This window comes from Choloepus didactylus, chromosome 7, assembly GCF_015220235.1.
Source record: "Choloepus didactylus isolate mChoDid1 chromosome 7, mChoDid1.pri, whole genome shotgun sequence".
Classification (NCBI taxonomy): domain Eukaryota; kingdom Metazoa; phylum Chordata; class Mammalia; order Pilosa; family Megalonychidae; genus Choloepus; species Choloepus didactylus.
The window spans coordinates 16078057-16105188 of NC_051313.1; the positions used below are offsets into that span (position 1 = coordinate 16078057).

Genomic DNA, 27132 nt, shown 5'->3' on the forward strand with positions numbered 1-27132 from the left:
AGAAAAAAATTAACTTGTCCATTTGGACTGTGGCTCTTTTGCCCGAAGTCAGTGACTCCTCGGCTACACCCTTCCACCCTTCATAAAGGCCCTCAGATCTCTCCTCTCATTCCTGAGACATCAGGCTCCTCCCACCCCAGGGCCTTGGCACTGGCTGTTCCTTCTGCCCAGAGCACTTGTCCCCACAGAGTTCAAAGTTTCATTCCTTCACCTCCCTCAAGTCCCTGCTCAGATGTGACCTTGATGGAGCCCATGCTCTCCACCTTATTTAAAATCACTGCAGCTCCCCTTACTCAACTCTATTTTTCCTTGTATTCCCATAGCATTTAAGACATAGCATATAACACAACATAATCATTTAATATGTGTATTTTCTATAGCTCTCTGGTAGAAAGAAAGCTTCAGGAGAGTAGGAATCTTTGGCTGTTCTGTTCCTGCATGTCCCTAAAAGTCTTGAACAGTGTTTATCACAAAGTAAGTGCTCAATAAAAAAATGCAGTTTAGTTACCTCCATGCTCTTAAACTCATTGTCATAACCGTGGTTGCCGCCTCCACAGAGCGTGTATGCTTTACTCCTATAAAGAAAGAGTATTATTAACTCTAATAAATGTAATGACATAAGTCCTTAGTAACACCTGAGCTTTAATAGATTTTATGTGTCTTCTGCTTTTGTATAAGTAATTTTTTTTGTCAACAACAGCATAAACATATTTATTTTCATGCTCAAATGCATAAACATAGAGGAACAAAAGAATGGTGAGAGAGAAAGAAGGAGAACTCCAGGGTCTGAAAATAGAATTCAAAAGTCTTTAACTTAGACATTGACAATAGAATATTGATAAAGGCAGAGACAAAAAAAAAAGGAATGTGTCTTAAGCTCCCCTGTACCTTCACACGTCAATGACCGCATGATTAAGAACAGTTTGATTGCTATGTTACTTCAAGCAATAAAGAAATAAATCTTTGGAATTAGGAAACAAATATTGATTTTCATTTTACAGTTGAGATGTCCACGGAAATAAAAGTATGAATGAAAAATATTCAGGGCAAGTTAATTAAAACACTAGGTAAGGAAAAGCTAGTATATTCTATAAACTCAGAGTTTATTTTTAACTTTTGGGCTTCCACAGGCTGTCTGCCCTGTCTATTATTAGAATGACTTTTCAAATTTAATTAATTGGTCTTTTGTCTACTTTTTTGGATTTTAATCTTTAAATCCAGCCCTGAGCTATTTTATATATAGTTGGTTTGTATACTTGAAAAAACTAGAGATAAATGAACCTAGATTTTTAAAAGCAACTGAACATTACACAGGTTCTCTCATTAGCATTCCCCTCTGGGATAAATACTCAAACACATACACAAACAATGTTATTCTATTTTTTTACATTGCCAGTTCAACTAAGAGCAGGAATTTCAATGAGCATCTTAAAATACCAGCTTTTAAAAATTAATAAGTGATGCTACTTTCATCTTTAGAAATATTTTTATATTTATTTACAATTCCTAACCCCCCTTAATTAGAAAGCTATATTAAATATTACAAAATTAACTTCAGAAGGAATGAATAAAAATATGGTTTTAAAAAGCTGTGTCCCTGCCATCGTAGGATTGAAAAAGCCTTCTTGGACCAAAAGGGGGAAGAGAAAAGAAACAAAGATTCAGTGACAGAGAACTCAAACAAAGCCGATAGGTCATTTTGGAGGTTATTCTTATGCATTATATAGATATCCCTTTTTACCTTTTAGTATATTGGAATAGCTAGAAGGAAATACCTGAAACTGTTGAATTGCAGCCCAGTAGCCTTTCTTCATGAAGACAATTGTATAACTATACAGCTTACACTGTGTGACCATGTGATTGTGAAAATCCCACTCCCTTTATCTAGTGTAAGGACAGATGAATAGAAAAATTAGACAAAAAGTAAATGAATAATATGGAGGGATGTGAAATATGGGATGTTTTGGGAGTGTTTTTTTTAATACAGTTGTATTAAGATATATTCACATACCCTACAGTCATCCATAGTGTACAATCAACTATTCACAGTACCATCATATAGTTGTGCATTCATCACCAGGATCAACTTTTGAACATTTTCCTTAATCCAAAAAATGTAAATAAAAATAAAAGTGAGAAGGAACTGGGTATTCTTTTTTACTTTAACTTTTATTCTTATTCTTTTTTGTGTGTGGTAATGAAAATGTTCAAAAATCGATTGTGGTGATGACTGCCCAACTATATAATGGTGCTGTGAACTACAACAACAGAAAAAGCTCTATCCACTTTCCATCACTTTCAAAGTAAACACCTAAGAAATGTGCTCTCCTACTGCACACTTATGTTTTCCAACCATTAATCTGGCTTTGAAAATTACATGTGGAAAAATGGAAGCTGGCATTTGGAAAGGATGAGTTGATGTTATCTTCTATAATTGAGTTCAGCTTCCAAGTACTATATGAAATTCTATGGAACAAATTCCCTGTTATCTTCTCTATGTCTAATTAATAAAGCAGAATCAAGGCTGGGTTTCTCCGCCACAGCAGGGAGATGAGTAAGACTTCTCTCCTGATACACTGTCAGTGCCAAGTTGCAGCAGTTCTTTCCCTGTAGTAGTTTTCACATTTATTCCTTTCTTTTCTCTTCCACAGTCACCATTCCAAGCTAGATCCTTATCACCTGTGTCCTGAACAAGTTTCCTAATTGGTCAACCTGCTTCAGAAGTTCAGAATCTCCCACATAACAGACCTACACTCACACATGCACACACACACACACCTAGTCCCATTTAACACTATTTATCACTACTGGAAGTAGCAACCAAAGTTCTAATGAGTATAAATGTGAGAAGAATATGACACATCAGGTGTATCCTGGAGAGTCTGGGCTTGAGTTAACCCTACCTGGTCTCACCGTCCCCTCCACCCCACAGCTCCCACTGAGGCTGTCATGGTGGTGAGGACTGGATCACCTTTCCAACTGGCCTCCCAGCTTCTCCTTGAGCGTCCTCCTCCACAAAATAACTACAGTGAGCTGTCCAAAATGCAAATCTTGCTATATTCACCTTTGGGCACTTCATATCTACCATATCTCTCCTTCTTTCTTCAGGATGAAAGTCACCCAGGTAAGGCCCTTCATGCAGAGTAACTTCATTCACCTGGCATTCCAGCAATCCTGAACTGCCTGCAATTGCTGGACTCTAGTTCTTCTGTCCAGAAACCTGCTTCCTTCTCTCCACCCTTCCTTAACCCCAGAATGCTGCTGGTTTAAAAAAGCTGATTGTCTCTGAAGAGCAACTGAGCAAGAAGCACCTCTGGCAAGACACAGCCTGGCAATGCTCAAGGCTTGGCAAGCCGATGGCTGACTTCCACCCAAGTAAAGGGGTCTCCTTCCTCCAGGAAACAGAGTCCCCATAAGGGCTTGGGTCAATAAGCTCCCACTCATCTTCTTGGCTAGATGCTTCCTAACAGTGCACAAACTGCACAACTGCATGGGGTCAACCTGTTGCATGGCAGCATTTAATGTAACCCACGCCGAGTCTTCAAACCCCAGGTCAGAAACCATCCTAGGGAGCATTTTCTGACTTTCCCTGACAACCACCCCCAAGGATGTGTTTTCATCCTTCCTGCTTCCCTGAGCCTTACACTCCTAGGGCAGCAATTAACACACCCGATTAGAATTGTTGCCTCCCAACTGGGGCAAAGCACACTTAGGTCTGCTACCTCCAGTTCTTAGTAAGGTGCCTGGGACTTATTTGTCAGTTGCTATTCTAAAATAAAAAGCCATCATTCATGTTTTCTGAAAGGGCACTTTAACAATACATCAAATATAGTTAAATAATTGGGTTTCCCCAAAATAGTACAATATTCACACAAAATACAGATGATGATGAAAGCAGATTATACTAACAGATGAAGTTAGGTATAATTTTGACAAGTAAATCTAATTTAACTAAACTGTTGCATATTATTGCTAAATATACACTTTCATTTAAAAACTAGGAGCGGGGAGGAACCTAAGATGGCGGCTAGGTGACACAGAGAAAAAACACCTCCGTGGAAAACACTAGATAAAGAACCAGAAAGTGACCCAGAACACTACTTCCAGAGTAGCACCAGCCAGACAAGTTCTGCTAAAGCCACAGGGAACGTGCGTTTGGTGAAACCAGGTGTCTGCATTCTGAAACGAGTGAGTAAGTCAGCGGAGTCCCTCAGCCACGTGGCGGTGTGGGGAAATGGTGGGTTGGCGTTTTTTTTTAAAAAAAAAAAAAAGAAGCCCAGGAAAAGCTGCAGATAAGACGGGAATGGTCTGGACTAACGCCTCGGTGTCTGGAGTGGAGGATACCCCTTCCCACACCCACTGCTGATTGTCTCAGTTCCAGGTGTGCAAAGGGGAGATGCACGACTTGCAACCGTCTCCCCAGCGGGCAGGGCTACTCCTGCCCGGGGCCGAACACACAGCACAGAGCCAAGCCAAGAAACCCAGCCTGACAGGGAGTCTTTCCCGCAGCACCGCTCACACGACACAATATCGGCCGTGGACAGTGGCCTTGAATACACCCATGGCTGATTGTCCCGGAGCTGGGAGAGCAGAGCTGTGCAGAAAGGGGGAAGTTAACGCGTCCCATTCAACCATCTCTGAAGTGGGCTGGGAACGCCCCTACACAGCCCGGCGGCCCAGGGCTTCCCTGGAGGCCAGGGCTCACTTGTGATATGGCACAGCCCTCCCCCGCCTCAGCAGAGGTCCTGGAAAAGCACAGCAGGGAGGGGGGATCTGCTCGGAAATCCCAGGGAACCTACGCCAATACCAACGACTTTTGTGTCAGCGGCAGAGAACAGCCTTAAATCTCTGGGAACACCTGGGAGGTTTGATTATTAAACCTGCCCTTCCTCCCTAACTGCTCAGGCACACACCCCTCATTGAGGGCAGACAGCACCGACAACACACCCAAATTAAGTGCACCAATTGGACCCCAAAAGAATCAGATCCCCACATAGCACAAAGTTGGGGAGAACTGACTTGAGGGGAATAAGTGACTCACGGACGCCATCTGCTGGTTAGTTAGAGAAAGTGTATGCCACCAAGCTGCAATTCTAACAAATTAAAGATAAAGTAAAGTAAATGCCAAGAGTCCAAAAACAACAGAAAATCTTAAAGCATATGATAAAACCAGATGACATGGAGAACCCAAACCCAAACACTCAAATCAAAAGATCCGAAGACACACAGTTCCTGGCAGAATTAATCAAAGAACTACAGACAGGCAACAAGAGCATGGCACGGGATATAAAAGACTTGAAGAAGAGCATGACACAGAATATAAAAGACATAAAGAAGACCCTAGAAAAGCATAAAGAAGATATTGCAAGAGTAAATAAAAAAATAGAAGATCTTATGGAAATTAAAGAAATTGTAGGCCAAATTAAAAAGACTCTGGATACTCATAATACAAGATTAGAGGAAGTTGAACAACAACTCAGCCTCCTCGAGGAACACAGAACAGAAAATGAAAGAACAAAAGAAAGAATGGGAAAAAAAATTGAAAAAATTGAAATGGATCTCAGGGATATGATAGATAAAATAAAACATCCAAATTTAAGACTCATTGGTGACCCAGAAGGGGAAGAGAAGGGTAAAGGTCTAGAAAGAATATTCAAAGAAATTGTTGCGGAAAACTTCCCAAACCTTCTACACAATATAAATACACAAAGCATAAATGCCCAGCGAACTCCAAATAGAGTAAATTCAAAATAAACCCACTCCAAGACATATTCTGATCAAACTGTCAAATACTGAAGAGAAGGAGCAAGTTCTGAAAGCAGCAAGAGAAAAGCAATTCACCACATACAAAGGAAACAATATAAGACTAAGTAGTGACTACTCAGAGGCCACCACGGAGGCGAGAAGGCAGTGGCATGACATATTTAAAATTCTGAGAGAGAAAAATTTCCAACCAAGAATACTTTATCCAGCAAAACTCTCCTTCAAATTTGAGGGAGAGCTTAAATTTTTCACAGACAAACAAATGCTGAGAGATTTTGCTAACAAAAGACCTGCCCTACTTCAGATACTAAAGAGAGCCCTACCGACAGAGAAACAAAGAAAGGAGAGAGAGATATAGAGACTTTTAACAGACATATATAGAATATTACATCCCAGGTCACTGGGACACACGTTCTTCACTAGTGATCACGGATCTTTCTCCAGAATGGACTGTATGCAGGGACATAAAAACAAGCCTCAATAAAATAAAAAATAAAAAAAATGAATTTGTTCAAAGCACATTCTCTGACCACAGTGGAATACAAATAGAAGTCAATAACCATCAGAGACTTGGAGAATTCACAAACACCTAAAGGATAAAAATGAGGGGGAGACAAAAACATTCTCGGATAATCAAAAGCTGAGGGACTTCATCACCAGTAGATCAGTCCTAAGCAGGCTGAAAGGAAGGGACACTAAACAATTGACTGAAACCACATGAAGAAATAAAGATTTCCAGTAAAGATCACATGGTAAATATAAAGACCAATACTACTGTATTGTTGATTTATAACTCCACTATTTACTTCCTACAGGATCTAAAATACATAAACTGTAATGATTAAAAAAAAAAAAAAACTAGGGATACTGGGATTCATTTTTTAAGAGTTGGGGATTAAATCAGGATTAAATCAGGTTATATAATGCTGTTGTTCTTGTTATGGCTATATGTAAAATTTCCTTTGATATAAGTTAATTTACTTTGTACATTAATAGCAAGAGAATAATAAAACCAGGCTAGGCTTGTGGTACACGTGAAGTAAATGAAGCCCTGAGACATCAGCCTTGTCTGAGGTCTCACAAGTAGCTAGAGAGGAGCCAGGGGCTTTGAACTGTTAGCCACTGCTGACCATTCAAAAACATACAAAGTTTGTAATTTGAGATTGGATATTAATACTTGATTCCAGAGGATTCTGGCTGCTGGACGCTCATTCCATGGTTCTCTAACCTACAGGTCCTGTTGTCAGATGTCAGGTGTTTTCTCAGTCTGCACCTAACTACTTTGGTCTCATCTACCTAAAAGTGCATATTTGGAAAGCATACCCCCATTGGGACATACAGTTATTTATACATTGCATACATAGTGACCAATAATCTTGTATATTAGTATCAGTAAAGCTTAATTATGTTTGCATAGTTTAGGGAAAGAGCTTTTTAGAGACTGTTGTCCTGAGTTGCAGTACAGCCCACAAATGTACACCACATACTGTGAAGCTCCAATCCCAACTAGAGAGGCCAGTGCCATCTAGTGGTCATGTGTGAAACTGCAAATTATCTAACCTAGTTTCTTTCTGCTTGGGTTTACCAGTCATCCCGTAACGCAGCCCTTGCTCCTTCTACTGCAACACTGGTATTGGAGCCCAGCTCCCTGCTCTTCTTTCCTCTCCTCTTTCCAAGCCATATCCTTCAGCCACAACTCTGTCCTGTGATCATGTGTGGGCCACGGGTTTGGCCAACCTCTTGGTATTACGTAGCACACAAAAAAAGATAGGCCAGAAAATAGACTCAATATGATCATGACTCCGTTTATGTATCTACGTATGAGAAACAGTACTGTAACAAAGCACAAAAGTGGGAGACATTAGTGTAACTACCAGAAAGTGTGCATCTATTTGTCAGTGGCTCACTGTTCGTCTCCACCAGAGCACAGGCTCCCTGAGGGCAGGAGTTGGGCCTCCAGCCCGAGAGACTGGAACAGGGAGCGGCACACACATAGTGAGCAGGCAGCACAAGGGTGCTGGCCAGGGGCGTTAATTAGGTATTCAGGGATGCAGTGATTCAAAAAGGCTTTTATTTTCTCTACACACATTTATATTTTGCAAATGCTCAATGATCAACATGAAATTACAATCAGAAAAAAAGAAATAAAGGATAAAACAATTTGGTTGGCCTTACAGTCACAAAGTGCTCTTTTTTAAAAAATAAATCACAGAGATGACAATTATCTGGAGCCAACTCCTCAACTGCTTGCTACCAGCCTGCAAGAAAGCTGAGATCCTCTTCATCCTGTCTGCTGCCTACAGGCCAGGTGGGAGACGAAAACAGTCTCTGCCTCCTCCTCTTTCTCATATTGTCAGATTTGGATACCAAGATCATCGAGCCCATAACACTAAGTTCAAATACAGAAAATAGCGTGGTTGTATGTAAAAAGGTCAAGAAAATGTCAATGCTCTGGAAAAATTCTATGATCATAATGGTGGCATAAGGTTAAATGCACTTATGAGGAAAGATGGTTGCTAAAATAATGTAAGTAAATAGACACCAACCTCACTGCCAGCCACTGTTGCTCCACCAGGAGATGAACTTTGTCGATTCTGACATTGTTGGCATAGTGTAGTCGTTTGGGCAAATCAGGAGTCAAGTAGGGTTTGAAATGCTGATCGGGTTTTCGGCACTGAAAAATGGCATTATGTCTTCATGAAACATAAAATGGGCACACTGCTTCAAATTTTCCTTTTCTAAAACTATTTAACTACTTTTTTAAAAGTAAGGGGATTTGCTGCAAAGGAGAGGCTAGGTCTCCCTATAATTGTGCCTAAGAGCCTCCTCCCGAATACCTCTTTGTTGCTCAGATGTGGCCGTCTCTCTCTAGCTAAGCCAACTTGAAAGGTGAAACCACTGCCCTCCCCTCTACGTGGGATCAGACACCCAGGGGAGGGAATCTCCCTGGCAACGTGGAATATGACTCCCGGGGAGGAATGTAGACCCAGCATTGTGGGATGGAGAACATCTTCTTGACCAAAAGGGGGAAATGAAAGGAAATGAAATAAGCTTCAGTAGCAGAGAGATTCCAAAAGGAGCCGAGAGGTCACTCTGGTGGGCACTCTTACACACAATATAGACAACCCTTTTTAGGTTCTAATGAATTGGGGTAGCCGGTGGTGGATACCTGAAACTATCAAACTACAACCCAGAACCCATGAATCTTGAAGACAATTGTATAAAAATGTAGCTTATGAGGGGGGACAATGGGATTGGGAAAGCCATAAGGACCACACTCCCCTTTGTCTAGTTTATGGATGGATGAGTAGAAAAATGGGGGAAGGAAACAAACAAACAGACAAAGGCACCCAGTGTTCTTTTTTACTTTAATTGCTCTTTTTCACTTTAATTATTACTCTTGTTATTTTTGTGTGTGTGGTAATGAAGGTGTCAGGGATTGATTTGGGTGATGAATGTACAACTATGTAATGGTACTGTGAACAAATGTACGCTTTGTTTTGTATGACTGCATGGTATGTGAATATATCTCAATAAAATGAATATAAAAAAAAAGTAAGGGGATTTAAGCTCAGTTAATAAAATAGGAATATTAAATCTGTCACCAATGGTGTCACATTCCCTAATTACATTGTTTTTATTGTTGCAAAAATATTTAGGTTGCAGGCAGAAATCTCAAATAAATTATAATTTGGTGTTTTAAGGCTTTAAGTTTTTATTCCTGCATATATCAAATCACAATGAATCTCCCCTCCTTTCTAAACAGAGAAATATAAGTAATAAGTCTACATTTAGAGTGGCAATTATAATGTTTCAATATAATTACATATGAAAAGTATATAATATATTAGTAGATATGGGCAAACATTTTTAAAAATCAGTTTAATTGAACCAAAAATACCTTCCAAAGAACTCAATCTACCTTTTAAAAACCTACATTTTCTTAATTTTCAAGTCAAGTCAAAAGATTTAGAAAATGAGTAAAATCTCCATATTTATGAAAACTTCATTGTTTTCACATAAAAAAATTTTTAAATAATTACTGCAGTAAATATGTAATTATGGTGTATTTTTATGCTGTGTAAAAATGCAAGTCACATTACTTATTCATGTAAAGAAAAATGAAGAAATGAGACATGTTTTTCTTCCTCATGGCATTTTGGAGGAACAAGAAGAGAAAAGAATAAACATACAGGTAAGAAAAAGAGGCAATGAATTACTTTTCTATTTCTTAATTTCCTTTAAACTTCAATATCTCATTAATGTCTGTGTAACTATTCTCTCATGCTCAATTTATTTAAGAAAATAGGAGAAGCCATCAAATGGAACAAAACACAAATTAAAAAGAAATATACAAAATGGGAGAGCAAGGGAAGTTTCAGAATGAAAGAGAAAGAAGCATATATTGCACGTTTATTTCTGTCAGTTTTCTCTTCTTATTTGGTGTCTTGTTTTCAGGCGTCGTGTCCTTCTCCCTCTTCATTTCCCATCATCTCCTCCTAAGCCGACACCTCTGCTCCCTCCCGGGCAGGCACGTGGTGGCGGCTGCTGAGTGAGCCGCTTCCCTCGGGGTGCCGAGGACCAGGTCGGGCCCCGAGGGCCCCAGGCCATTACTAGCCACAGTGCCCTAGCTGGGGTGCAGCCAAGTCAACCAGGGGACAGCGGGGCCACCCTGTCGCCTCTGAAGAAGTACAGGGTTATTCCTTGCATGTGGAAGTTGGGGTGAAGACATCGGAGTTGAGAAACCATTCTAGCCATTTTATCTAAAACCAAAGTTGATGGTGATGACCCTTTTGTGCCATGATTTTGTGGAACTTCAGAGTTGCCAGTTGATGTTGGATTATGTTTGTCGAATGTAAGCTGAATATAGGCCCACAGAGCCGCACTACTGGGAGTATTGTCCACCACAGGAAGTTTTTTCCTGGGAATATGGGCTACTATGTGAAACGGCTGTACAGTGCCAGGCCCAGCCCACATCCGTGTACCCCCTAATGGACTTCCACAGCCTGTGGAATCTGTGGTGGGATGAACTGAGTTCCCCGTCTGGGCAGGCTCTCAGTCGTGGTCTGCATCCTGTGGGTGTGAATCCATCATAAATGGATCTCTCGAGGATGTTATTTAAAGTTAGGGTGTTACCCAACTGAAAGGAGATGAGTCTTAATTCCAATTATTGGAGACATAATAAAGAGAAAGAAACAGAAGGTATAGTGAGAAATAAACCTGGGGAGGGGCTGGAAGAAAGAGGTCAGCAGAAACCTGGAAGAGGAAAGAGGGGTCATGGCCATGTGGCTGGGAAGCCAAGGAACCCAAGTACCACTGGCCAGACGGAAAGCTACCAGCCCCGAGAGGAAGCAAGCCTTCCAACTGCTCAACTGAGAGGCAAAAAATTCCTCTGGTTAAACCAAAACCACTTTGTGATATTATCATAGAGGCCTAGTAAAACTAGGACAGTATCCAGTCCCCTTGCACCACTGGGATTCACCCTTCCTCACTATCTGGACATCAACTACATGGAATACGAGGAGGTGATTGCAGAAAAGGAAAACGAAATGTGGATTTAGAGAACCCACATATTGAAACCTAAGTTACCGCCATTTACCATTTCAGTGAAAGCACAAACACGCTGCATGGACAACCTTCACCAGTACGGGGCAAGATTGTTGAACATGTTTTCCCTCAAGATCAGAACATTAGAAGTTGTAAGAGGAAAAAAGGAGCAAAAAAGATTTTAAAGGATTTCTGATCCAAAGGTCATTCCTGCTTCAAACTTTCAGTGGGTCCCAGTTTATGCTAACCTCTCCTAAACCCAGTGTTTCCTTACCTTCAACTATTCACATTCCATTCTCACAGATTTTACCGTAACTGCATGCTACTTATATTGAAATAAATTTTGCATCATCCCAAGCAATAACAAACTCATGAATTCCATATAAAAATTTCATAAAATGAATTTCATTTATATAATTGTGAATACACTTTAAATACATAAATCTTCAAATTAGTACAAGAACATTTCAGTTCTCTCTAGCAGTAGTAAACCTCACTTTGAAAACCATTACTTTATGCTTTCTGGTATTTTCCCTACTCATTTATTCACAAACTGGGGTGTGGGAGCCAAACAAAAGCCTTTGCAATTATACTTAGGGGTGAAAGAGATGATTTTTTCAAAAAGATATGTAACAGTCCATGACTTCCCATTTTCTGAACAAAGTCATACCCCAAAATGTGACAAGCAAAGCTGCCTAAAGCCCCTTAGTTACAGCCCTTTTGAATGTGAAGTCAGACAGCTCATCAAATCAGTTACCCCAAACTAATTACCTGTAGAGGCTTCATTCCTAAAGTGAAAACACCTAAAATGAAAGCAATTGATATGCCTATAAAAGAGTGTTAATGGAGAGTTTAAAACCTAAATTACAAGTGTCTTGGATTCAGAAATAGAATACAGATTTCTGGAAATCCAGATTAAGGCCCTCAAATTAAATAAATGTATTTAGGAGACTGTATACTTACACTGAGGTTCCTAACAATTTCTTCAGAATTAACTGTTTCAAAAGAAAGAAAAAAAATAAGTCACGGTGTAATTGGTACTTGACAATGACTAAAAATGTGAATAACTCAAGTAGATTTGACACATACTTGCATTAACAACTATGATACGGTAAAATTAAACAGATTATTTACTTTAGGATTTAAGAATGAAGTAGAATATATTTTGACCTAACAATATGAGATATTAGCATGGATGATAGATTGTACTTAAACATGGGATTTCTAATTTGCTTCTGTGTGGTCATCCGGAGAAGTAGGAATGGGGGGCCAGATAATTCCTTATGTCCTCTCAGAATTAAGGAGCTATCATTATTCATTCTGAGTTTTACTTGATTTGCATGTGTGTGTCTTCATACTTACAAGTATGAAAGTCTTGGGGAATATTACGAGACCTGATGCGGGGTGCAGGCCCTTCATACATGTAGAAGTTTATTTGTGGAAAATAATCAGTCATGTATTCCATCTTGTCACAATAAGTCTGATCCATTCCTGAATAAAATAAAAGAAAACAAGACAATTATCCACCAAGTGAATGTAGATGGTAATGATGGTGACCTTTGATCCTGTCAAGTGGCAGATATTTTTTTAGCTCTCAACCGAATTCCACAGATAACCTATTAAATTTATCCTATTACTTTACTCTAACTGATAGGACTTGAAAACAGTGGCCATGGAGAAGGACAGAGACTATGAGGAAGAATAAGCAGACATTATAAAGAGATCATATGTTCAATGAAGATAAATGAAGGTGATTTTGAAGAAGGAAACCCTTGTAGGAGGTAAATGAAAACTTAACAATATCTGATTTCTACATAAGCAAACACGATTTTTTTTTAATAGTTAAAACCAAAATTTTATTTTTCTCAGTGGAAAAAATGAAGCTTTGAATAAGGGACTTTAGAGAAAGGCCTTTCAACACTCAAACATAAAAGCTAGGTCAAATTTCTAACAATGCTGCTTCAAATGCTACTGGGTGTACTTTTTTCTTTAGTCATCAATATTTTATCCCCAGTTTATTTTTTATAAACTTAAAATAATGGTGAACAATAAATACTATAATTATGCTAATTTTATAATACCTCATATAGACAGTCAATATTGTAATTGAAAGATAAAATTATGATAAAATATAGAAATTCATTATACTCTAAAATAAACATGTATCTCATAAATTTTATATCTAAATTATCAAGGACATTAAGTACATGAGTAAAATGTTAGGATAGTAGAGAAGCCACTTCTAGAACTACTTTTAAGTCTAAATCTTCATGGCCTTTGAAGTCAAAACTAAAAATACAAAGCAAAGTTATTTTATCCTTTTGTCCCCTTCCCTTTCTTCAAAAAATTACTTAAAACAAAGTTGTACCCAAATTAAAGTATTATGCAACATCACCTATCCCAAGATTTTCTTTTACTAACTTTAAACCTCATAACAAAGAGGTTGAAAATGAGAGTACTATATTTACAAGGTCAATGTTAAACACCAATACATTCTTAACACATTTCAAATACTTCCAAAACAAACAAATGACTTGGTTACAATCTCTTACAATCAGCATTCACTGGCAGCAGTAATATAATTCCTTGGACTTAATACTATTACTCTATAAAAGATTTAACCTTGTTCATTACCTACATTAAAATCCTGGATATAACCTGAACATTTATGCTATCAGTATTTCTAGAAGGAAGAAAGCTTGGGGGATGGGAGGAACAAATGAATAGAGAGTCCCAACAGTAAAACGGCAAATATGATTTCACTGAAGAAGCAACTGCCCTCTGGAAGATACTATTTAAAAACATAACAATAATAAAAATAAAATAAAATAAAACAAAAAGAGCACTGGTAGAAATACTTTTTTGTAAGCATATTAAAAGCTGTCAGCTTTTAAATATTTTAAATGTGCACAAAAATGTGCACTGATGGGCAACTTTTCTGCTCACATTAGTCTGGAAAAACAAAATCTTTCATTATCAAGCTCAAAGTCCTTGAATTTTTTAAACTTCATTGTGCCTCTATTTCTTAGAATTCACACCCCAAGGCCAAAGCGTTCCTGACACCGGTCCTTCAAATCTGACTTGGGCATTCATTACACAGGAGGAGGCTCCAAGCCTCCAAGCTCACTGCTTTTACAGCACACGAGAAAGCTGTCCATAACGGGCCCATGTGAATTCACTGCTCTCCACATCAACTCCTGGGACACAGGCCTGGTCACAGTCCCCCTCTGGGAACTGCCTCTGCACCTCAGGATCTGAAAGAGCTCCACCTGTCCCAAGATGGGCCACTGCAGCACACACTGCAAATGTGGTCTCCAGATTCTGCTTGATCCCGGAGGCCCTGGTCCCCGGGTCTCTACACAGGCCCACGGGCCCGGCTCAGCGCTGCGCTGCCCATCCGCCCGCGGCCCACCGGCCTCCCTCTGATGTGATACATTTGTAAATCAAAGAAGCAGCATTCATTTTCATAAAACAATGCATTAAGAGGATAAGAATTGGAGAACATTGACTTTTCATCAGTGTGTTGTGTACATTTTTATGAAGAGTGTGTTTACTTTATAAAGAGTAAACAGAGGCTCTGCAGGCATGTGCTGCTCCGTTGGCCTGGCCTGTTGTCCTCTTCCCACCCATGCCTGGTTCCCTCCCAGCCTCCAGAGTTCAGCTTGAATGTCTTCCTGGAGACGATGCTCTGACCCTAGACAAGGTCCACGTCTGCCTTGTGTGGCTCTGAATGCTCCGTGACTAGAAGCAAGCTCAGCATCAGTAGGCACTCAGAAATATTTGTTACCTGAATGAGTATTTTTTTAATTCAATTTTATTGAGATATATTCACATACCATGCAGTCAAACAAAGCGTACATTCAATTGTTCACAGTACCATTATATAGTTGTGTGTTCATAACCAAAATTAATTTTTGAACATTTTCGTTACCACATACACACAAAAAATAAGAATAAAAATTGAAGTGAAAAAGAACAATTAAAGTAAAAAAGAACACTGGGTGTCTTTTTTTTTTTGTCTTTTTTTTTTGTCTTTTTTTTTTCCGGCCCCAGTTTTTCTACGCATCCATCCATAAACTAGACAAAGGGGAATGTGGTCAATATGGCTTTCCCAATCACATTGTCACCCCTCATAAACTACATTTTTAATCATCTTCAAGATTCAAGGGTTCTGGGTTGTAGTTTGATAGTTTCAGGTATTTACTACTAGCTACTCCAATTCATTAGAACCTAAAAAGGGTTGTCTATATTGTGTGTAAGAGTGCCCACCAGAGTGACCTCTCAGCAATTTTTGGAATCTCTCTGCCACTGAAGCTTATTGAATGAGTATTTTAAAGCTGTGACAAGGCATGTGTGAAGTGGCTGGGGATGTGGAACCAGGCCCACTTCCTTTAACACTCGGGATAACTGAATCCTCAAGTAGAGAAAAATGGGTGACAGGGACTTTATAGATGAAAAGCTAAACACACATCTATCTACATAACAAAACACACACATGGCCTGGCAAAAGAAGACAAGAGAGTAAACTGAAGCCAGTCTATGTGACAGTGTCACCATCTGAGAAGGATGGATAAGCACATTCTGTACTGATTGAGTAACAAACCTACCACATCAATGTTAAGCATGATTAACTCCACTTTTCAGAAATTAAAGTAGATGTTGGATTTTCAAAAGGAATGATAGAATAAACTAGAAATTTATAACCCACTCTTCATCTTAGCCTAAGACAAAACTCATTCTTCGCTTATTCAAGGGTTTCTAGGTCTGAAAGAACAGATTTTGCAATATTACTATTATTTTTGTATGCACCCTGAAGTGATAAAATATGATGTAAAAAAATCATACCATGGTCAGCCAAAAGGATTAGGTTGACACAATTGTGTAAGTTCCGCTGCTTGAGACCTTCCATCAGCATCCCAAAAGCATTATCTACTAATTGTAAGGCTTGAACAACCTAAGAAAAAATCAGCGTTAAGAAGGTTTTCATGAATTAAGTTTTAACTAATCAAGTCTTTATCTAATCAAGTAAAAATGAAACCCACTTCCTTCTTTCCAATCACCGGATGCAAACAGGGCATCAGAACTCTGATGTCCTATTCCTTATGCACATATTAAATAGTAATTCATACAACCACATCTACCAAATGTCAATTCTCTACATACCTATAAGCCAAAATGCAACCATGTTCCCTATAAAGGATGATAGACTACTGGCCAATAAATACATGAAAAAAAAAAAATCTTCAACCTCATCAAACACCATTCAACTACAAAGATTTTCATGATAATGCCTGATGTGGGGGAGAGTGACCCACCAACACTTCTCTGGGAGCCTAAATCGTGACACACTTTTTGGAGGATAATGTGACAAATTTGTTACCACAGAGTTAAAAATGTTCATAACCCATAATCTGATATTTTTACCTCTGGCCTGTGCCAGTTTGAATGTATTATGTCCCCTCAAATGCCATTATCTTTGATGTAATCTTGTGTGTGAAGGCCTATCAGTGTTAATTAGATTGTAATTCTTTGAATGTTTCCATGGAGATGCACCCCACCCAGCCGTGGGTGATGACTCTGATTGGATAATTTCCATGGAGGTGTTGGCCCGCCCATTCAGGGTGGGTCTGAATTAAATTACCGGCACACTATATAAGATCAGACAGAAGGAGCAAGCTGCTACAGCCAAGAGGGACACTGAAGAAAGCACAGGAGCTGCAGATGAGAGACAGTTTGAAGATGGCTGTTGAAAGCAGACTCTTGCTCCTGAGAAGCTGAGAGAGTACAAATACCCCAAGTGCAACTAAGATGACATTTTTGAGGAACTTCAGCCTAGAGAGGAATGTCCTGGGAGAAAGCCATTTTGAACCCAGCACTTTGGAGCAGACTCCAGCCACGTGCCTTCCCAGCTAACAGAGGTTTTTCAGACACCATTGGCCATCCTCCAGTGAAGGTACCCGATTGTTGATGTGTTACCTTGAACACTTTATGGCCTTAAGACTGTAACTGTGTAACTAAATAAACCCCCTTTTATAAAAGCCAATCCATCTCTGGTGTTTTACATTCTGGCAGCATTAGCAAACTAGAACATGGCCCTTTTCCTAAGTACACAGAGTACAAACAGATTTTACATATAAGGATACTCATCATATTGCTTAATTATAATTTAAATAAAAAGAAAAATAAATAATGGCACATCCTTAAGAAGGCATAGTCTACCGCCATTAGAATTAATTTTTAAAAGAACACTGGCTAGGAAAATATTCACAATACAATGTTAAACGGGAAAAGGTGAAAATCAAACTGTATATAAGACCACACGTATTGCATGATCCTGATTTTGTTTTTATCTATATAGTTAACCTAAATCCACAGATAATTAAGAGAAAATGTATCAAAGTACTATTAAACATGGTTGTTTCAGAATAGTGGAATGGGTATTCACTTTTTATTTTATTTTTTATACTCTTCCATGCTTCAAAATTTTTCTGGATTTTATTATCAATATAGCCTATTGAACTGACTTAAGGTTTAAGTGAATATTGCTGATGAGACTTTTCAATGTTTTTCATTGCATAAGAAAGAGTAACAGCAACGGATTGTGGGAAATAATTCATCTATTACTGTTCTATCCTAATGATTGCTTTTTTGTTCTTTAGGAGAAACAAGTACTTTCTCATGACAGGCACTGTTAAAAGATTTAGTACATCATCTCATAAAATTCTTACAACAAACATTCACGGTTGGTGGTATTAGGACTTCCAGTAGTAAAGACCAGGAAAATTGGCATTTAAAGAAGTTAAGTAATACGCTGATGGTCCCAAAGTTAATAAAGGGACAGAACGGGAACTTGAACTCAGACCATGCTTCATCTACCGCTAAGTCCATCATCAATTCTCAGATGTTTTCCTGACCGCCATTCTTTGGGTGCCCATACACTCCATGGTTTCAAGCACCATCTATATGCTGTCAAAGTACCAGATCCTTTGAGCTCTACATTGATATTCTATTGCCTTCAGGGCATCTTCATTTATATGTCACAGACACCTCAATGGCTACATGGTCTCCCCCCCATACATCTCCACCTCTGGTGATACTATTAGTGTCATGGAGCCACCATCTACCTGATGGCCTATGACACAAACCTGGAAATCGTGCTTGATACCTCCAACCTGACACCAAGTCATGCCCCTTCTGTCTCCTAAGTGAATCTCCAGGGTATCTTCTTCCATCCATGATGGTTGCCACTACCCTAGACCAAGCCATCATTGTCTTTTTCATGGACTGTTGCAAAAACTAACCTGTCTCTCTTAACTTTCCCTTGTTTCCTCTAACAGATTCATCTTACAGCAACGAAAGTGATCTTTAAATAAACACAAATTTGATCATGTCACTTCCCTGATTAATGGGCCCCAATGCTTCCCATTTTATGACATGATTTGGTGCCTGCCTCCATCTCTGGGATGGAGAACTCTTGCCTGGTCCACAAGGCTCCAGGTACTCCTGGTGGGAAATAATACTCGCATAGCCCTTTAACAGTACCTGACACAGAGCAGCATGTAGGAAGATGCTATCATTATCATTATCATTATTGTGTTATCCCCTTGTCTATCAACCTGTCCACTGGACTGTTCATCTGTTTATTTATGTGTTACTCTAATGTGCCCAGCTCCTACCTCAATCAAGTCTTTTGCAAAATGTTTCCTTTTTGTAACTTGGAGCAAGTTTGCTAACCAGCTCCAGCTCCCACACTGCCCAAAACCAGGTTAGCTCCTCCTCACAAAACTCTCAGGGCACCCTGATATTTTCCTTTGGAGAACTTATCAAAATTATACTTTAAACTTATTCAGAAACACATGATTGTGGTCTCTTTCCCACCCACCCATCTCCCACCACCACCCCACCAGTTGGACAATAAGCTCCATGAAAGCAGAAACTGTCTATCTTATTAACCATGTATCTCTACCATCTGTCAGGGTGCTGGTATTTAGTAGGAATTTGACAAATATTTGTTGAAGGAAGGAAGGAAGAATTTCATGCTAATCTAAACCAAAGAGGGAAATGTGAGCTATCACTAAGGCCTGATTTCTTCAATGATACTATTTAGGTAATCACACTCATCCCATGTTACCACCTGTAGAATTAAATATTAAAACATGCGGGCATATTAAAAAACAAAAACATTTTCACCCTTCAAGAAATTAATAATAATTATTAAGAAATTATCACACCAATTCTACTGTTAGGTATCAGACGAGTTTTCAAGTCTGAAACCTTATTGCTCTGGCTACCAGGATACTGAACACCAACACAGGGTAACGAACAGAAGAGAGAGATGCAGCTGAAACGCAGTCAGGTGTACAGGTCAGATCCCTTCTCAGATGATTAATCATAGCAACCATGGATAGTAAAGAAAACAGAAAAGAGCAAATGGTGTATTTGTTCTAGATAGTGACAATCTGCTCTTAGGATAACCTGAATAAGTGTTCAATTCCCTGATACCGTCCAGAGTGGCGCTGGACTACATGAGAAGCCTAAAGGCTTAAATTAGGGATGATTTTGGTTTCATGGGGAGGAAGAAGAAGGGCATTTCCATGAAGGGCAGATGCATGTTGCTGGAATGAGGATGCTTGCTTAAAGAATTCCAAGGGAGGGCGATGGTTAATGAGCTCCTGTGGGGTAAGGCAACGCCACACTCCTGGGGGCCTGTGCAGCTTTACATTCTGTCCAAGACAACGTGGGCTTTACCAGATTTTAGGGGAGAGAATGACTGCTTTTTAGAGCAGAATTTAGGACTCTCTTTCTGTAGTATAATCATAAATGGTTTACATAATGAAGAAACCAATGTAGAGAGCCCACTTCAGTGATAATGGGCAGGGGGTGTGGGACCTCTTGCTGCAGCAATAGCATGTTAAGTCCAGTTATGAGGAACTGCTGAGTGGAACTGTGTGTCCGAGGGAGCTGCGTATACCACATGGCTTGACTTGACAAAGGTCACCTTAAGGTATTGAATTGGCATGTGCAGTGTCTACCCTTGGTGCTTTCTTTAAGTGAGATGACGGTGACACAGGTGAGCACTCAGCACTCAGTAAGTGTTTACCAGATGAATCAAGATGGAGCTAACAGGGCACAGATACCCCTGTTAGACTTAGCTGTTTTGATCTCCTCTTGTACATATCAAATATATTTGTATTCAGTGACAATTATAGATTCCATTTTCTTTTGTGAATTAGGGTTAGAAATACCTAATTTTATGTTTGCTTTAAAAAAAAAACAAAAACAACTTACATTGGCACTGTCTGGTCCACCTTCATGTCCTGCAGAATCAGGTTCTTCCACATAAATGGTGTAAAAGGCGGGTCTGGTGGTAAAATAGAAACAGAGGAAGTCATTATCAAGTTACAATAAACCTACAAGTTGGATCTGGGAGTTTTGTGGATCTAGAACTTGCTGGCATATGGCTGCTCTTCTTCCTCTTCCTCCAAGCCAGGAGGTTCTACTTGCCTCCAGGAGGGCAGAGGGATGGATCTCCTAACAGGAAGTAAGTGAGACCTTCCCGGATGTGCTTGATGCTTGTGAAAGTCTGTCTTGTCCTTGCTGTTAAGATCTCTGGGTTTGCCCAGCCCTTCGTATTTCCTGATTGTTGATTTCTCACTAACTCTATATTCTGCCCTCTGGAATTCATATACATGCATGTTTCTCTTTCATTGTCGGGTTTCTGAGGTACCTTTTCTGGGTCCTCCCTTTCAGGATGCTCTGGCTACAGCCTGTCCCCATGGCTTTTCCTCTGATCTCTGGCCCCTGTGGCTCCTGGACTCAGACCTCAGGACCGAGTTTCAGATCCTCTCTAGGCTCTGCCCTGATCCATGATGGTTCTCTAACACTTGCCCTGCTCCCCGACACTGGCTTCATCTCTGTGGTTCAGTACAGTCAACCATGTTCTCAACAACAAAAGGCCAACTGCTCCCAGGAAACTTTCCTGAAAAGTGACCCTTAAAAGGGAATTCTAATGTTGCTATATTAGGTAACTTTCTTGGGGTAAAGTAGGAACATGTTGGAAATTAAGCAGTTATCTTAGGTTAGTTGTCTTTTTCTTACTCCCTTGTTATGGTCTCTTTGAAATGTTCTTTTATTGTATGTTTGTTTTCTTTTTAACTTCTTTTTCATACAGTTGATTTAAAAAAGAAGGGAAAGTTAAAAAAAAAAAAAAAGAAAAACAAGGAAAAAAAGATGTAGTGCCCCCCTGAGGAGCCTGTGGAGAATGCAGGGGTATTCACCTACCCCACCTCGATGGTTGCTAACATGACCACAGACATAGGGAACTGGTGGTTTGATGGGATGAGCCCTCTACCATAGATTTTACCCTTGGGAAGACAGTTGCTGCAAAGGAGAGGCTAGGCCTCCCTATGGTTGTGCCTAAGAGCCTCCTCCCGAATGCCTCTTTGTTGCTCAGATGTGGCCCTCTCTCTCTAGCTAAGCCAACTTGAAAGGTGAAATCACTGCCCTCCCCTCTACGTGGGATCAGACACCCAGGGGAGGGAATCTCCCTGGCAACGTGGAATATGACTCCCGGGGAGGAATGTAGACCCGGCATCGTGGGACGGAGAACATCTTCTTGACCAAAAGGGGGATGTGAAAGGAAATGAAATAAGCTTCAGTGGCAGAGAGATTCCAAAAGGAGCCGAGAGGTCACTCTGGTGGGCACTCTTACGCACACTTTAGACGACCCTTTTTAGGTTCTAAAGAATTGGGGTAGCTGGTGGTGGATACCTGAAACTATCAAACTACAACCCAGAACCCATGAATCTCAAAGACAGTTGTATAAAAATGTAGCTTATGAGGGGTGACAATGGGATTGCGAAAGCCATAAGGACCACACTCCACTTTGTCTAGTTTATGGATGGATGAGTAGAAAAATAGGGGAAGGAAACAAACAGACAAAGGTACCCAGTGTTCTTTTTTACTTCAATTGCTCTTTTTCACTCTAATTATTATTCTTGTTATTTTTGTGTGTGTGCTAATGAAGGTGTCAGGGATTGATTTAGGTGATGAATGTACAACTATGTAATGGTACTGTGAACAATCGAAAGTACGATTTGTTTTGTATGACTGCGTGGTATGTGAATATATCTCAATAAAATGAAGACAAAAAAAAAAAAAAAAGGGAATTCTAGGATTTTTCTACAAATGACCATTTCAAGAAAAGAAATAATTTCGTATTATACCCACATACATCCCACTGTGCTACCACTTCTCTCACTTCAGATATTACCTTTCAGCTTTGGGCAGGTCCAGCCACTTAAGCAATTCAGAGATCCTTGCTTCATATGTGATACTCCTGGTAAGAGGTGTAAAAATAATTTTTTTAAAATCAATCAGATCATGAATAATCCCATTACAGGCCTTTGCAGAAAAGGAGGGTGATATTTTCAGATATTCATTTGGTATTCACATAGGATCAAAATTCTGAAAGGGATGCAGTATCACTCCTGGAATTCCTGGTTTTAATACCTATATATAGATATACTTGCAGCAATATACCTCACATGTATATGCTTTCTCGTCATTCTTTTCCTCCTTCAATTTCCCCACAATTAAATAAAAGTCCATTAGATATTGTACATCTGTTCATTTTACTCACTTGATCATTTCTACTCATTGCATTCGTACACACAAATATACATACACATACACACACACACACAAACACACCTGGTCCACGCAGTCATTTTTCATTGAAAACCAAGTCTATCAGTAAAGAAAATAAAGATATCTACCTTCCTGGAGATTACATTCTAGTGGAGGAAGACAAGAAATAAACAATATACCAGTAAAAAAATAAATTGTATAGTGTGTTAAAAGTTGATGCATGCTATGGAAAAAGAAAAGGCTAGAATAGGGGCATTGAGAAACCAGGGTGAGGTGGTTTTAAGTCTAACTGTGGTTGGGTAAGACATTGTTGAGACAGAGATTTTTGAACAAAGATCTGGAGGAGGTGAAGCAGTAGCTGTGCAAATACATGGAGGGTGTGACAGGCAGAGGGGAGAGGAGAAGAAAGCCTGGTGAGTCTGGGGCCCAGTGAGGAGGCCAGTGTGTGATCAGCTGAGCACACGGGGAAGTAGAGGGAGAGGAGGTCTGAGGGGTAGGGGATGGCGGGGGCCAAACCACATCAGGCCTTGTAGTCTTGGACTCTGAGTGTAACAGGGAGCCATTGAAGGTTTGGTGCCAAAGCAAGTCATACTGGACTTGCCTTTTGAAAGAATCTTTCTAGTTGGAAGGTTGAGAATAGATAGAGGCAGAAAGACCATTCAAAACGTGGTTGCTGGAATACAGGCAGGAGATGATGACAGCTCAAGCTAGAGTGGTAACACTGGAGGCAATTACAAGCTCTCAGATGCTGCATGAAGTTTGATTGAGCCCAAAGCATTTACTGACAGACTTGAGGAGGGACATGACAGAGAAAGATCAATGACAACCTTATGATTTTGGTCGAAACAAACATAGGAATAGAATCACCATCAAGATTTAAAAGAAACAAACAAACCTCCTAAACATTCCCCACCAGGTGCAGTCATAGCTGAAAACGTCTCACTTACTTGTTGTACATCACATACAAGGAAGGAAAGGAGCCATTGATAGCAACATCTGATCCCGGCCAAAAGAAGGTTCCAGCTTTTAAACCTTGGTTCATGGCTGTCAGCCAGATCTATAAAAAGAGAAAAGCATTTAAGGTAAGTAAAAGTCAATAGAATAATGGATTTGGGTTGAAATGGTGCAACCTATTAAATCTAAACCATATTAACTATTGCAAATTTATTTATTAAAATGTATTTAAATTCTCTAAAATTTATCTTTGTAGCAGTTTATAACAAAGAATTATCCAGAAATCAGTCGGGAAAATAAAAAATGTAGTAAGGTAATAAAAAAGGTTCATCTTTATAAATTGTTAAATTGTACAGCTCCTCTTTCCCTTGTAAACAATTACATAAGAATGAAGAAAAATTAATAGTTAATTTCTCTGAGTAACTTCCAGATTGATACATTTATAACACAAAACCCTAGTTTCAATGTAAGGCCATTTGAGTGAACAGTAATGTTTTAAGATTTGAACTATAAGTAATATTTATAAATAGTGGAGAAACACCTTCCCAACCCCACTCCTTAGAAACGAGGTGGATAATATAAAATTCCCAGTGGAGAGAAAAAGGCTTCTCCCTGTCACAGTGGGAGGTGGTGGGTATCCTGTGTGCCATCTGGAGAATGACACATACCGGTTGCCCCTTCCACCAGTCCGGATTATTTTTCTGACTTGAAGAGAGTGAGAAATTCTTATTGAGGTTCACGTCATACATATTGTTGTCAATGATGCCATGTGACTCTGCATACAAGCCCTAAAATGATAATTTCCAGAAAAGATAGAAGATGAAATATATATTGCTGAAATAGACATTTAATTATTGCATGATGTATATATTTAGGAAGGTTGTCATACGACTTTCAATGTAAACCTCTGGATCTGAACCCAAATAATACTAATGTGTGTGTGTTTTAATATATATGTATATTTATAAACACACACATATTCCAAAAATAAATAAAAGGCCTTTTTGAGCAGCATGGGTTGCAACACCGGAATCAACTACAAATGACTATAATTAAATGTTATAAATATTAGTTCCTCTCCTTTTAATATAGTCTGAGCTAAACAAGTTTCCCTTGATTTGCAGTTTGACTGTAGTTCCACCATGGTCTACAGCAGCAAATAAATTATATAAGGCATGATGGTTTGGGTTCCTAGTGTTAAAGTATCTCTGTGGGCTTAGAAACTCTGGTTAAGGTTCCATATTACAATAAGGATAAAACACTCGAGATATTGATAATAACAGTACGCATTTACCTGGTAGATGCTTTTAAGTTTCAAATACCCTGTCCACATGGGATTAAAGTGTGTAACCAGCACTTCAGAAAGGGGTCTGCCCAGTCACCACCCATCTATCCTTCATCCATCCTTCCATCCATCCATCCATACAAACATACATACACGCATGCAAACATTTCTTCAATCTGATCACACATATTCAATCATTCCACACATTTTCAAGGAATGAATATTTTATCCCAAGTAGTTGTAACTACTTTTAGATAAATTTTAGCATCTTTATATCAGAAACTTTGTGTGTGTGTATACACACATATATATACACATATATATATACATAAAATACTTAAAACTTGTATATAATTTCTTACATATATTTATCTTCATGTAAAAGTATATATGTATATGTGAGTGTGAACTATAATTACTTAAGAGTTAAAATTTAAATAAGTTATAGTTACCGTTCCACAGTAATAAGAATAAAGAGCAAAGTAGTAATGAGACAACCCCCTTTGAAAATTAAGGCTGAGGCAGACAACTGTGCAGGATGTGTTCGAAATCTGTAAATCCTAATAACTTAATTTTCCTTTGAGATCATTTCAGTCATTCCATATATTAAAAGAAGAGAGTGATGAAGACTGACCGGTGTTTGAAAACACCTTCATTGTCTCATCCACAGAGAAGAATTCACTTAATTTGTTTCTTACCTGAAGAGATGTAGTTGTATATGAATTTATTATGAAACAGAAGCCTTCATTGGATTAACTACAATGAAATGACTAGGAAGGAGAGAAATTCCCACATCACAGTGGCTGGGCCTGGCCACGAGCCCACCAGCTCCCAGCAGACCCTCAGATCAATGAGGGCTGTGCAAAGGCTGGGGGAGAATAGGATTTGTCACATCCAAGAGGCTGAACTGGCCTGATGCTGGGAGCTCGCTCCGCTGGGTGGGCTGCGTGCTGGGATGCTGCTGCCACCCGAGAAAGCACAAGCCGGGACCACATGGCCATGAATTGGGGTCTGGGGTCCGGCAGGGTTCCACCTGGGCGTGGTAGGCGTGGGCAGTGGCCTGCCGGGGGCCGTGGTATTGCCGCTGCACCAAGCACTTACCGTGACAATAGTGTAATGATTTGGGAAGGTTTTGGTTGGGTAGACAGATCTCAAGTATTTTGAATGAATTCCACATGTTTCTGCAAAAAAGTATGGTAAGAAATTAGGAAGTTGTTTCTTCCTCAGATGTATGTTGGATAACTAAAAATATGAATATGAAAGTGTCCTGGAGATTTAGAAAACTAAGGAGTGGACTGAAGATGGAAAGAGGTTGAAATTCTGACATCTAAATTTCCTCCCTTTCAAGGAATTTCAGACAGGAGCATGCTAAATCAGAGGTCTGAAAAATTTGTCCATAAAAGGCCAAACACTAAATATTTTAGATTTTGCAGAACTTATGCTGTAATTGCTAAACTCTGCTATTGCAGCACAAAAGCAGCTGGTGGCTGTGTTCCAATAAAACTTTATTTACGGACATTGAAATTTGAATTTCACATAATTTTCACATGTTACAAATCTTCGTCTTTTTTATTTTTTTGTCCAACCATTTTAAAATTTAAAACACTTCTTAGCACATGGTAGGCTGGACAAAAGCAGGCAAGTGGTGTGTCAGATATGGCCTTGGCAATAGCTTGTGGATGCTGAGCTAATTGTACCCTGAATTATACTCTGCAGCTTCATTTACTTTTGCTGTTCGCCTCCTCCAACCCTGGTCACTACAATAAGAATTTCCATCTACCACTTGCAATTGAGCCGAAAGTATCCAATACAACAAAAGAGAACTAACTGTCTACACAACTCCAAAGGGATTTGACTTGCGTACGTCCGTCAGCCCATGTCATGGAGTAATGCTTACATAACGAACAAGTTTACATCTTATTATTCTCAGTGCA

The 27132-nt window shown here is 39.4% G+C and overlaps 1 protein-coding gene across 1 annotated transcript in view; it reads right to left on the bottom strand.

The window, feature by feature from the left end:
* LOC119539426 (ectonucleotide pyrophosphatase/phosphodiesterase family member 3-like) overlaps positions 1-27132 on the bottom strand; it is a 105625-nt gene that overhangs the window by 31092 nt on the left and 47401 nt on the right. The window contains exons 7-16 of the mRNA XM_037842991.1: positions 26300-26379; positions 24582-24701; positions 23907-24016; positions 22583-22648; positions 20599-20671; positions 16156-16264; positions 12673-12801; positions 12274-12305; positions 8310-8437; positions 509-575 (exon numbers count right to left, since the gene is read on the bottom strand). Coding sequence (XP_037698919.1) covers positions 509-575; positions 8310-8437; positions 12274-12305; positions 12673-12801; positions 16156-16264; positions 20599-20671; positions 22583-22648; positions 23907-24016; positions 24582-24701; positions 26300-26379 — 914 coding nt within the window. The remainder of the gene's footprint in view (positions 1-508; positions 576-8309; positions 8438-12273; positions 12306-12672; positions 12802-16155; positions 16265-20598; positions 20672-22582; positions 22649-23906; positions 24017-24581; positions 24702-26299; positions 26380-27132) is intronic.